The sequence below is a fragment of the Pan paniscus genome, chromosome 5, assembly GCF_029289425.2.
Source record: "Pan paniscus chromosome 5, NHGRI_mPanPan1-v2.0_pri, whole genome shotgun sequence".
Classification (NCBI taxonomy): domain Eukaryota; kingdom Metazoa; phylum Chordata; class Mammalia; order Primates; family Hominidae; genus Pan; species Pan paniscus.
This window is the reverse complement of record NC_073254.2, coordinates 59,427,468-59,442,019: the sequence shown is the minus strand read 5'-3', so window position 1 is coordinate 59,442,019 and position 14,552 is coordinate 59,427,468. Positions and strand designations below refer to the sequence as shown.

The window sequence follows — 14,552 nt, the reverse complement described above, 5'->3', positions numbered from 1 at the left end:
GGGCTACAAAGTGAGACTCCGCCTCAAAAAAAAAAAAAAAAAAAAAAAAAAGATAGTGAGCAAAGAACCTGCAGAATGGGAGAAAACATTTGCAAATTGTGCATCCGACAGGGGACTAACAGCCAGAATTTACAAGGAACTCAAACAGCTAAACAACAACAACAACAAAAAAACACCAAGTAATCCCATTAAAAACTAGTCAAAGGAAATGAATAGGCATTTTTTAAAATAAGACATACCGATGGCCAACAGGCATATAAAGAAATGCTCAACATCACTAATCAGAGAAATGCAAATTAAAACCACAATGAGATATCATTTTACACCAATCAGAATGGCTATTATTAAAAAGAGAAAATAACATGTTGATGAGGATATGGAGAAAAGGGAACTCATGTACACTGTTGTTGGGAATGTAAATTAGTACAACTTCTATTGAAAACAGTACGGATTTTTTTTTTTTTTTTTTTTGAGACAGTGTCTCACTCTGGTACCCAGGCTGGAGTGCAGTGGCATGATCTGGGCTCACTGCAACCTCCACCTCCCGGGTTCAAGCGATTCCCTTGCCTCAGCCTCCCGAGTAGCTGGGATTACAGGCAAGTGCCATCACACCTGGCTAATTTTTTTATATTTTTAGTAGAGACGGGGTTTCACCATGTTGGCCAGGCTGGTCTCAAACTCTTGACCTCTAGTGATCCACCTGCCTCGGCCTCCCAAAGTGCTGGGATTACAGGCATGAGCCACTGCGCCTGGCCAGTATAGCTGTTTCTTAACTGAAAATAGAACTATCATTCAATCCAGCAATCTCATTACTGGGTATCTAGTCAAAGGAAAAGAAATCATTACATCAAAAAGATACCTCCTCTCATATGTTTATTTGCACCTCTATTTACTTTGGCAAAGATGCAGTCAACCTAAGTTTCCATCAACAGATGAATAGGTAAAGAAAATGTGGCATGTATACACAATGGAATAATATTCAGAAATGGAAAAGAATTGGTCAGGTGCAGTGGCTCATGCCTGTAATTCCAGCACGTTGGGAGGCCAAGGCAGGTGGATCACTTGAGGTCAGGAATTTGATACCAGCCTGGCTAATGTGGCAAATCCCTGTCTCTACTAACAATACAAAAATTAGCCAGGCGTGGTAGGTGTGCCTGTAGTCCCAGCTATTTGGGTGGCTTATGCATGAGAATCACTTGAACTTGGGTAACAGAGGTTGCAGTGAGTCAAGATCGCACCACTGTACTCCAGCCCGGGGGACAGAGCAAGACGCTGTCTCAAAAAAGAAATAAGGAATGAAATAATATTTTTTACAACATGGATGGAACTAGAGGCAATCATCTTATGTGAAACAGCTCAGAAACAGGAAGTCAAATATTGCATGTTCTTACTTATAAGTGAGAGCTAAATAATGTGTACACATAGAGGTAGAGTGTGGAATGATAGACAATGGAGATTTGGAAGGTTGGGAGTAAGTAGGGGTAGATGATGAGAAATTACTTAATGAGTAACTATGTTACTCAAGAAATGGATATCCTAAAAGCCCTAACTTTACCACTCTAATCTATGCATATAACATAATCACACTTGTACTGCACACATTTATACAAAGAAAAAAATAAATAAAAGCTTTTTCTAGTTATATAAGAACTACATTTTAACAGTTACCATCTCAAACTTTTAAATGAGAAAATTACATATGTTGTACACTATATCCTTTGGCCAATGAATGGCCCACCTTCATGTGAAAAAAATTCTCCATAAGGATGAAACTTTGGAGGAGCTATGTGTGTAACAGGAGAAAGACAATACTTCCTTGGCCAGATCATATCAACTTTTGTGGTCTGCAAAATGTTAGTAATAGTAGTACTAGCCTTTCAGTTGCTCTAGTCTGAGGTAAGTGTTACTTCTCTGTAAGACTTAAGATTTTACATTTAGCAAAAGATCTAGTTTACCATTATAGATGTGGAAAGAATAAGATGCAGTTGATTGAGATTCTAGATCCTTCTTAAACACTCACTCTGGTAAGGGGAAGGCTGAGAATGGATAGGACACTAACCCTGCCAAGAACTTTTAAGTTGGGAGAAAAAGGTTCAGTGAGAGATCCAGAGGCAAACCTAAGTTTCAGTATAACTTCCTGCATCACAGTTGAGAGTTTAAACTGCTAAGATATTTTGTTCATTGTAAACCGGCAAAGAAAAGCAGAGAGACAACAGTCAAATCCGGAAAATACATAGAACTCCATATGCTATTTCAGCTTCTAATACCCAGCATCAGTTTCTAGTTGAAGAACTATTAATACGAAAATGGAAGGATGCAAGAATAGAGTGTGAATGCGGCCAAGAGGAAGAGGACCTGACATATGGAGAACTTTTCCAAACAGCTAGTACTTTTCTTAAAGAAATACAGAGTTTATTTCCCAGAGAGATTTCTGCAAATACTCTATAAACAGGACTCAGTATTTTGTCAAATATTTGGGTTTCGTTTTTGAAAATTTAAAGAATATCGTAAAATTTAGGCCTAATCAGGATGCTAAAGATGAATTGATGTATAAGTATAATGCTCTTCACACGTGTTTATAGCTGATATAAGATTATTAATAACAAATATGTACATTTTATGTTAATTCTTCTGAAGCAATTTTGAAGAATATAATGCTAGAATCACTGCTATATTAAAAATTCTAAACTTGGGATACATTTTTAATTTGAACAGATTATTAGCACCTTGATAAAGGACTAGATGTTGACAGACAAAGAGAATGTGAAGATATTTGTTGAGGTAGAAAAAAAAAAAAACTGGTATTATAACGTTTAAAGGCTTGCTTCCGGAGAACTCAATGAGCAAATCAAGAAAGTATAAAAGTGCGCCTAGTAGCTTCATTATGCTAATGTTAACAGTTGCTGAATTATGGCAGATAAACCTGAAATTGGCAAAATGGAAACTCTAATGACATTTTTCACAAAATTCAATGTTTTCATTTTAATATAATTTAATGTCACATTTTGGCAAAAATAGCATGATTCAGCCAGGCTGGCTTATGTGTCTCCATATCTTACAAATGGCAGTCACAAAATTTTTCTAACTTACCCTTCTATCTTAGTCCATTTGGGCTTCCATAACAAAATCCTGTAAACTGGGTGGCTTATAAACAATAGGAATGTATTTCTTATAGTTCTGGAGGCTAGGAAGTCCCAGATTAAGACATTGGCAAATTCAGTGTTTTGTGATGGCCCGCTTCCTGGTTCATAGGCAGTCATCTGTTCACCCAAACCTCACATGGCAGAAGGGGTGAGTGGTCTTTCCCTGGTCTCTTTAAAAGGGAACTAATTCCATTCATGAGAGCTCCACCCTCGTGGATAAATCAATTCCCAGAGGCTTCTTATCCTAATACCATCACTTTGTGGGCTTGGATTTCAACGTACAAATTTTAGGGGAACACAAAGACTTACCATAGTAAACCTCCTACTTCAGTTTTTGATCAGTGTTTCATATAACATCTTAGAGATAGCTCCATAGGAGTATGTAGGGAACTGCCTCATTCTTTTCAGTGGTTGCTTTGGTTTCTGTTTCTTTGAATGGATAATTTATTTAACCAATCCCTCATTAATGAACATTTAGTACTATAGTAAATATCCTTATGTATATATATTATTTTGTACCTGTGCAATATATCTGTAGGATAAATTCTTACAGGTGAAATTGCTGAGTAAAAGAGTTTGTTCTTTTTCATTTTTATAAGATTTTGCCAAATTGCTATCCATAGAGGTTAGCAAATTTGAGAGTAAAAAATGTATTAATTATCAAAACATTACAGTAATTATCAGAAAAACAAATAATATTAATTGTGTGACTACAAATGACTTCTAGACCCGTTATAGTAATATGCAAGTTAATTCTTTAATGTTGATGGCCTGCCATCTGCTACCTACTATACTTTGAAGTAAATGAGCTTCCATTTCAAAAACTTAGCCATCCCATTTTTAACACTTAATTTAAATAACCTAATACTATTACTAGCTAACATTACCCAGGAGGCTGAGTCAGGAGGATCACTTGAGCCCAGCAGTTCAAGACCATCCTGGGCATCACAGCGAGACCATATCTCTAAAGAAATTAATCCTTTTTTTTAGCCAGATGTGGTGGCACTTGCCTTTAGTCTCAGCTACTTCAGAGGCTGAGGCCAGAGGATCGCTTGAGCCCAGAAGTTTGAGGCTTCAGTGAGCTGTGAGCACACCACTGCACTGCAGCCTAGGTGACAAAATGAAACATCATCTCTTTATAAAAATAAAACAGTTTCCTAGCATGTGTCAGGCATTGTTCTAAGTGGTTTATGTATTTCAACTTATTTAATTTTCACAACAGTCCTACAAGCAATTATAATTGTTTTCCCAATTTACAGGTGAGGAAACCGAGGCCCGAGATATTATGTATCTTGGCAGAGCTGGTAACTTGTAGGGCTAAACCCTAGCCCTATAAGTTATTTTGAAAAATCATGCTGAACACACATATGCACATCTATAATTTCTTAAGTTTGTATTCACACTCTCATCGCAAATTATCCTTATCTTTCTTGTATCTTTTTGTGCTTGCAAACCTGCCTTTTACAGATGCGGCAAATTAAAACAGAAAGTTGTTGGTTTCATTTTTGTTTTGTCCTGAGATACCTAGAAAATTAGAAACCAAGTTGAAATGGTCTTATGACAATCCCAGGTATGATAAATAAATGTATCATAATTTAACATTTTTCATTTTAAGTTGATGACCCTCAAGTTATTTCAGAAATGTGCCAAAGAAGCTCCTAAGAAACGTTTATAATAATAAATGTTAAAATGTTTTTTTAAAAAAATAACTTCCTTTGGTTCTTTCAGTAAGCTTTCATGACACTTTTTATCTGCAGGCAAGTGGCTGTATTCTCCTGTGTCTTGACATGCAGGCTTAGGTGAAATATTGTGGGCATAAAAATTGCATTTGGAAGGTCTGCTAGAAAGGGGTCATGTAAAAGTCATCTTTGATTTGTTAATGGAATTCTTTTTTAGATGTAGTATATGGCAGTAGTGATGTGCATCCTAAGGGAAAAACCGGTCTCTTTTGTAAAGGTTTATTTTCATATTTATACACTGTAGTTCTGTTGCATGTTTTTGATTTAGTAACAATTTATGTGTTTTTCTGTCGCAGAGCACTGCAGCCTGTGGTGTTGAGGCTCACAGCGATGCCATCCAGCCCTGCCACATCAGAGAGGCCATTCGACGCTACAGCCACAGGATTGGCCCACTTTCCCCATTCACAGTACGTAATAACAGAGTTATAAAAAGTTATATTTATAATATGAAAGAATTTTGATTTTCAAGTGGTCAAATGAAGAAGCAATGGAATTGTTGAAATCAATTTGTGGTGACTGTAATTTTGTTGTATAAAAGTGGCATAATTCTCTTGGGAAATGAAAGTCATTTTCATCTCTTTTTGGAAGGACACTTTTTTTCTACAAAATATTATTTTCTTTCAATTACAAATTAAGTTTTTTTGTTGAGGTTTATAGTTTCTATTTTTCAAAGCTTAGGTTTATAAAACGTTATTCTCAAATTATATGTATCCAAATATTGCTAGTAGCACTTTATATTTTAAAATTGGTTAGATTGGCATTACCACTTCTATCAGATATCCTTCTCCTAAACATGCTTTTAGTTGAAAGAAGAAGAGATATTTCTTTACTGGCTTTGAACTAAGCTGAAATGCAGACAGCCTTTTACATCTTCAAATGATTTGAAAACTTATAGTCAGGGTTTTGTGTTGTTTTAATGGGGAATTAAAGACCTGATATTTCAACAGTCTAAAGAAAGTGTGTGCAGGTGTGTGTGTTTTAATTAAATGCTCATCTTATGGCCCTTTAAAAAAAAGATCTTATTTGTGTTGAGAAATTTCTTCAAGTCCTACTCTGTTTATAAGGAAGTAGTTCAACAGAAAGTAAAGTTTGATATACCTAACTGAGGAAAGTCAGATTTACTTTTTTGATACTCTGTTTTAACAAGCTAATGAAAATGTATATGTATAACACTATACATAAACAAATGAGAAAATAAATAGTAAGTATTACATAGTATACATTTTTACCTGAGTGGATTTTACTATTCATAAAAGTCATGATTTTGTCTATATTATCTTTTTTCCTTATGTTTAGTTAAATAGAATGCTTTCTTTCCATCCTTTATTTTTTTTAGTTGTTGTTAATTATGTAGATAGATTCTCTGTGTAACAGGAAGAACATGTTTTATAAATGTCTCCAGAAGCTCTCTGTAATGGTGAAACTTTGCACTTTTAATATTTGAAGTTTATCTTATATAAGAACATGATTTTAATATTGCTGATTAAAGCAATATATCCTTTTGCATGAATGTTTTTAAAGTCTTATAATTGAAAAGAAATAATTAAATCAAGTTTCTTTTACATGATGGGTGAAGCTGTTTTAAATGACAGGCCAAAAGGAAGATGAACATGAAAAATTATGAATGAGAAAAATAAGAGATAATTGGAAGTAAGAATTTAAAAACCAACTGAAAGTGAAAAAAAACTTATAATGAAAGATTAAAAATATCAAATCCATCGATAACAGTCAAATAATGACGAATAGGTTGAGACAGTGGAAGGGAAAAAGAAGAAAAAAGAGGCAGTGTTTGATAATAATCTAGAAGCAATTAAAAGATAGCAAAGGGAAACATGATTTTTGAGAAATAACCTAAAATGGTAACTAAAAGTAATGAATAAAATTACATAAAGGAAAATGTATCTGATACAAGGAGAAAACGCCCTAATCATGAAGTCTGCATTATTTCCTCAAAAAGAAGCGGTAGCTGCTTCTCTCTTCAAAGTTTTTGTTTTTAAAATAGACTGGACAGATCACCTGAGAGCCATCTTGGTTGATGACACTATTTACATACGTGTGTGTGTATATCTTTTCCCCCATGTCCAACCTGGTACTTATGTATTACTACTTTTACAATCTAAGACTGTAGTATTAGTATATGATAAAAATGTACTTTAAGCTAGCTTCAGATATTGCCTAAGCTAATTTGGATCTAATAAACATAAAGAATGGGCTTTTTAAAACTGATGACACAATTTTAAAATGCTTAATTTAAATACATCTAGAAAATAAAACAAGCCATGACCTGGAAGGTTCAGTTAGCCACTAGTAGAACAATCAAACAAAATCAACAACAAATGGTAACAAACTCCACCCCAGAGGGGCACCCAAGGTGTTATTATTCCTCAGGAGGGGACCACCACTTGGAAAGGTCTCCTCCATTTTCTTCAGCTATGAGAATTTGCGCACTACAAGAGTGAATATGCCTGCACTTTTTTTTTTTTTTGAGATGGAGTCTCACTCTGTTGCCCAGGCTGGAGTGCATTGGTACGATCTCAGCTCACTGCAACTTCTACCTCCCAGGTTCAAGCAGTTCTCCCTACCTCAGCCTCCTGAGTAGCTGTGATTACAGGCACCTGCCACCATGCCCAACTAATTTTTGTACTAATTTTTTTTCTTTTTTTTTTTTTTTTGAGACGGAGTCTCACTCTTGTCACCCAGGCTGGAATGCAGTGGCGCGAACTCGGCTCACTGCAAGCTCCGCCTCCCGGATTCACGCCATTCTCCTATCTCAGCCTCCTGAGTAGCTGGGACTACAGGCGCCCGCCATCACGCCTGGCTAATTTTGTGTGTGTTTTTTAGTAGAGACGGGGTTTCACCATGTTAGCCAGGATGGTCTTGATCTCCTGACTTCATGATCTGCCTGCCTCAGCCTCCCAAAGTGCTGGGATTACAGGCTTGAGCCACCTCGCCCAGCCTAATTTTTGTAATTTTTAGTAGAACTTCGCCATGTTGGCCAGGCTGGCCTTGAACTCCTGACCTCAGGTGATCCACCCACCTCGGCCTCGCAAAGTGCTGGGATTACAGGTATGAGCCACAGCGCCCAGGCTACCTGTGCTTTTTTTATATCATGAATTGCATGACCAGGGTGACACAGGTTTCACGGTATATAATACATAAATCTTCCTTTTAAAGTTAAAAATTATCTCATTAAAATGGGATGGATTTGTAGACTGTGTGTGTCAATAACGCGGCCACCCTGTCTTGGCTCCCACATACCTCAAGCTGCTAAAAAAAAAAAAAGGGAGCTCATGGTAGAAACTTACCATGATTGGGGATGCTGATGTTCGCTTCCCTAAGGTCCACTCTGAGGACCTGACATGGTACTTTAAGCTGCAGTGGGGACACTTTGCCACCTCGGCTTTGAGCTGCAGCTCCTAACAAGAGAAAAGGTATGTGGACTGCTTTTATAGTAATCATAGATTGACACCTATATTTTCATACAGAAAGGCTGAACTGACTTGCCTCCAATGTAAAATGTACTTCATAAATTAAAATGCCAATGAACAACTAGTTTATATTTATGAAGCATAGAGATTTTGTCTTCATAGCATGTCATCCCAAATCTAGAGTTTTTGGTATATATTTAAATGTAACATCTAATTTAGAATACCCATAACAATGTGTGTATATATATCCATTTGCCAATAATTTGATAGTTAATAGTTTACATGGAAACATAATTCAGATAGTATATTTAAAAATCTGCTTTTAGCGAGTCATCTTTCTGTCTACTTTATGACTTCTGAAATAATTTTATACCAAATGACATGATCAATTTCAGGAATATAATTCATTATATAAAGAATTGTAAGTGAATTTTTCACCTTAGGGATTATTTAAAGTGATAGAAGAAAGGAATACTTAAAACCATGTTAGCTGGGGAAGAAGGAGAAGAGTACAAACAATGCTTTGAATTGTAGTAGCTCCTGGAGTAGGAAGTACACAGGGAGAATGGCATAAACATCAGTCACCTGCCACACACCTGTGAACACCACATTCATGTGTGCTGTGGAGACACATACCATCCGTCCCCACTCAGCGGTTAGCAACAGTACTCTCTTTGGCATATTGGTTTTCATTGGTGATTTGTTTCTTTTCTGTATTCTCATTTATTCTCAATCCTACACAGAAGATAAGAGAAGGTATCTTACCTTCTTAAGTAATTTTCCTAAGTCAAGCTATTCATTAGATTAAATTAAATTAAACCAGAGCTAAGATTCAGGCCTTCCAACCCCTAGCTTCAAACACTTTCTCCTGAAATACACACTTTTGCAACTGTGCCCACCGTACCTCACTTTCTGTATACACACTCTAAAGAACCTTTAGAGAAACTAATTTTACTTTTTTGCTTCTTGTTTGTTTTTCTTAGTTCTAAAAATCACTTCAGATTCTATGATCTGCAGTATTCTAGAGTGCTTTTGCAACCTAGAATGTCCTGAGTGATTTTGATGCTTGCCATCTTATATTGCATTTTTATTCATAGTAGTTGATAATATGTGAAGTTATATTGTGTGGTGATTAAGAACTTTGATCCTGGAGCTAAATGGCTAGGGTCCAGATCCCAGCCCTGCTACCTACAAGCTGAGTAGCCTTACACAGGTTTCTTCACCGCTTAATGGCTGTTCCCTCATCCCTAAAGTGAGGATATTAGATTATACTTCATGATAGGATTTAAGAAGTACTGTGAACTTAATTAACATATAGTAAGCTCTTAATAAATTATATTAGTAATAGTGGAAGTAGTAGTAGCTATGGTATATTTTTTAAAAGACATAAATAATACAAAGTAAGCGGAAACCATTCCACTCAACCACACTCAAATGCGTGTGCCTGTGCACACACATATGTACACACCGAGGCTATCTGGCCTTACTCTATAAGCCCGGAAAAAAACTAAAAATTTCAATAATAATGTGGTTTGTTTATGGACTAATAGTTTGTACCATTAAAATTTAAATACCATGTAAAAATTATTGTTCCTGAAAATAAATGTTCATTTTTACTCTTTGGATTAATAACGGTTAAAGAATATAATTGTTTTTTTAATCACTGATCATCATAAATAAGTCTTAGCAACTGAGTGTACATACTTACCACCCGATTTTTTGCATACCAGCTAGGTTTTGCATACTAGCTCTGTGGAACAGAAATCTAAAGAACAAATGGGTGACCTAATTTATAAAGTTTCTTCAATTTCAGTGTTTGTGATTTTACATATTTGCATAAGTTATTGAAAAGGTTTTCAGAAATTGATGAATATATCAAAGTTGATACATTTTTTAATTACTGGGCTTACTTTTCTCAACTTTTAAAATTTCTTCAGTTTACTCATTGTGAAAGAAATGCTACTGTTAGAAAATTATGAAAATATAGAAAAATAAAGAATAGAATAAAACTTACGTCCTAGAGATAACTACTGTTAATATATCACTACCTTTTCATCCTGCCCTTTTTCTTTGTATATACATATTAATAATTTAGCAAAATTGAGATTATTCTAATATTGTTACTTATCATTTTATAGTATATTATGTAGTCCTTAAAAACATGATTTGTAATAGCTTCATAATACACATTATACATCTAACTGTACCTTTATTCACTTAACCATTCCATTTTGTTCTTTATTTAGGTTATAAATAGTGATAGTGGATATTCTTGTATGTAAATATTTATCCATCTATCTAGTTGTTTCCTTATGATAGATTACTAGAAGTGAAATTCCTGGATCAAAGGATTGGACCTTTTAAATTTCCTGATAATCTTACCAAAATAATTCTTAGAAAACATGAATGACTTGGTAATTGTGTAAGTGGTATATGAGAGTATAAACTCAAATCAGCGTTGAATATTATCAGTTTTATTTTTGTCATTTTCCAGGCAAAAATAAAGTAGCAATTATAGCAGCTAATATTTGTTGAGCACTCATGCATCATGCACTGCACTGTACTGACTCACACAGGCCTCATGACGACCTTAACAAATAGAAACTATTGTTAATTTATAGATGAGAAAACTAACAGACTGTTACTAGCCTTCCCAAGTTAACATACAGCTAGTGAGTGATAGGATATTTTTGTTTTAATTTGTATTTGATAACTAATGATATTGAACATTTTTATATATTTACTAATAATTGGTATTTCTTTGAATTGAATTATGTCTTTGCCATTTTTTGTAGGGCATTAGATTTATTTGTATGAATCTACTAACTTATGTGAATAAATTTTTGTAATTAAAAAAATTTTTAAGACATTTATCAATTATGAACAGTAAAACTTTTTGTCAGGTTTGTTGCAGGTATTTTTCCCAGTTCTCCATTTATCTTAATTTTTTTCTAATTTGATATGTTTTCAATATATAGGATTTTATGTAGTTAGGTCTACTGGTATTTTCCTCTATAATATTCTGTTGTCTTATGATTTAAAAATTGTATAACCTGAGATTAAATACACATCTGTATTTTTAATTATTTTTTATTCAACTATAATTCTACATTTTTATCTAATATATGGTATGAGAGTTTCTATAATATAAAAACTAAATATCAAAATATGCCAATCAATTAAATGAGTAATCTATCCAGTTCCTATTTATTAGGATTACTTTATTTATCATTTGTTAAATTACTACAAGCGTATCGCGGGTCTTTCTGTTCTCTATTCTGTATTATTTTCCAAAATTATTGATAGTGTTTTGTATGTACTACCTGAATATATAAAGAATACAACATTTAGGAAGGGCATCAGGGTCTAAAAATGGGTGTAACAAAGGTTTAAATGAATTGTCCCATCAGAAAATTCATTGGCATTTGTTTGAAGAATATTTTTTTCACAACCTAAAAATTCAAATGCTTTTGAATGGTAATGGTAATGATTTTAACAAAAACATTCTTAGAATTTACTTGTTCAGGGTTAGAAGTAAAGAGCGTTTTAAAATGTTATGATTAGAGCATTTGGTGTTTTCTCTTAGAGAAAATACTCTGAGGGGTAGTCTAGTGTTCTCTTATGTCACAGGGAAGGTGGTCAGACATGTTTTATCTAGATCTTCACTATTTACAAGCAGTGGGTGGTACCCATGGTTACCTACTCAAGCCTAGCTCTCAATGGGAAGTGCTGTAAATTGCTGATATAAACCCAGGTCTGTAATTTTGAAAGCCAGAGTAAGGAAACTGTGTTCGCCGAGTGTGATGACATAATCCCATCTGTAATGCCTAAATCTATTTTAGTTTCTCCTGATATTCACAGTAGAAAAATGTTAACCCTCTGAACTTGCCATGTTACCAGGTAACTTTCTATTGAACTAGAATAGTGAGACAATAAAATTGCTCATTTAAGCATGGTCATTAACCTGAATAATACCTTAAGTGCATCTGTAGAAACAAATCTCTAGTCTTTACTGGAGAGGACTTGAGCTAGCCAGTTAGTCTGGACCTCTGAGAAGCTTTGTGATGTACCCAAAGACACTTTGCAAGTGCATGACAGAACTAACCCTAGAATCCAGCCTCCTGACTCTCAGATTACTGTGCCCATTTACTTTGATGTAAATTTATTAGAGGGTACTAGAGATGTTTTCATATCATTAGTTTAGGGATGTTCATAATGGACTAATAAGGATCGAAAATATGAAAAATTTTTAAAGAATTCTTCACATTGAACTTTTAAAAACAAAAGTGGCATGGCAGATTGTTTTGATCATTTTGATCTAGAATTTCATATTTGCAAATATTTATGTCATGAGCACATTAGGTTTGTCTGCATCTTATGTGTTCAACCTGGAAAATTAAATGTCACAAAATATTAGAATAATTTTCAAATCTAAATACCAAGTAGAAATTGGGTAGAAATAAATTATATGTGTTTTTACTGGAAGTGAAAATTTTCATAATAAATTTTTTGAGAGTACTAAATCTATTATTACAGATTGGAACCCAAACATATGTTTAAAACTGTAGGCCACTGATCCTAAGGAAAAAAATTAACATGTAGCATATTTATCATATAAGAATAACCTGTAAGTGAGTATTTCCCAGAAAGATATGAAACATTTAATTTAATTACTTTGAATTTTAATCACCAGAACCTTTTCTGTGTACAGCAGCTAAATACTCTGTAGCTTACTGGTACCATAGGCTTCAATAAATTCTTACTAATCCTACCCATTAAACTTTTTCTTTATTGGTTGACCTGTATTCTTAACTCTTTCAGTGGTTTTATTCTAAAACTACAGCATTTCCTAAACTAAATTCTGTAGAAGACAAGTATTCCAAGAGGTATTAAGTCTGTATTTGTGTAAGGAAGATCCACTCTTAAAATTTCATTCAGTAAGTATAGGTGTATTTTGAAGTCAAAGTTATGGATGACAGTTGGAATATTATATCCATTAATGTCCACTTTATTTTTGTATATTTTTAATTGCACAGCATTGAAAAGAGTTTGATTCAAAATACAGCCGTTTTTAATAATGTGCTATACAGGCCTGCAATAGTCTTGGTGCAAAAGAAATAGTAAAAATTATTTGTTTGAAAGTTGTTTCACTAACAATATCTGGCACGTGCTTCTATTTCTAAACTGGAAAGTGTTTAGAGGGAATCAATTTATGGATTTCTTATCCAGCATAATTCTTCATGGTTTTCTGGAAAATATTTTTAAATGAATCTTAAAACACTGTAAGCTACTTAAAGATGTCACAAAGAAAATCTCCGTCATCTGAGGATCCTTCTCTGACAAATATTTATTGAAGTTTGAGAGTTAAATTTATTTTGCTTCGTCTATTGAAACCATATTTGGTGAACTTCATTTTCCACTATTGTAAGCATAATAACATCATGATTCTACATTGCCAACTGGAGTTGGTACGATCATGTTATATTATAAAATTGTTTAATTTTTTTTGTTTTTTGTTTTTTTTAATCAGCAGGCAGATATGGGGAGAAGGGAAGAGAGATCTTATCTCATTTAAACTCTCTGCAGCAATATCTTACCTTGGGGCAGCCAGTACATTTGTTTATAAGAAATTATTCAGTTCTGTTTTGAAAAATCCTGGTATTGCCAATAACTAATGTTTGTCTCTGTGGTATACAGTGACTGTTCAAACACATTTTACTCTTTCCCGCTTTCACTTTGTATTATTAGTAAACACCTCAAATTTAGTTCAGCACAGGACATACATCCTGAGGTGATAGACTTACTTGCACAATTTTATACAGAGTATATTTGGGCTGCTTTAAATATCAAAAACAAAACCTAAATTCCAAGACATAACTTACTAATCAACAGAACAATTATGAAAAGTTCAAATATAAAACAGTGGATGACATAACCTTTATTTGGAGTAGCACAAAAATTGTGATAGACATTCAAACCAAACATCTATGGAGACCCTAGAATATTCCAAAGAATCCTAGAATTTTCAGGAACATAGTCTGGAAAAGCAAATCACTTTTCTCTAATGGGGGACATAAAGCAGCAATGAAAGATGACAGTCTTAATCATCCCTCTGTATTTTCTCCAAGTTTATATATTTCAAAGTCTTTTTAAATTGGTAGTACTTCAAGAAATTAATCTATTTTTGTTATAACAGGTATACTATATCTTGAGGAATAGAGGAAGAATTTGATCATGAGTGC

The 14,552-nt window shown here is 34.0% G+C and overlaps 1 protein-coding gene across 10 annotated transcripts in view; it reads left to right on the top strand.

Moving 5' to 3' along the window:
• The window catches only part of SUPT3H (SPT3 homolog, SAGA and STAGA complex component), a 597,091-nt gene that overhangs the window by 474,662 nt on the left and 107,877 nt on the right, over positions 1–14,552 (top strand). For all 10 annotated transcript variants that reach the window (XR_010112435.1, XR_008955665.2, XR_003028305.4 and 7 more), the window contains one exon: positions 5,179–5,289. Coding sequence is in view for 6 of the 10 variants with exons in the window: in XM_063605298.1 (XP_063461368.1) it covers positions 5,179–5,289 (111 nt within the window). In the remaining 4 variants the exon portion in view is untranslated. The remainder of the gene's footprint in view (positions 1–5,178; positions 5,290–14,552) is intronic.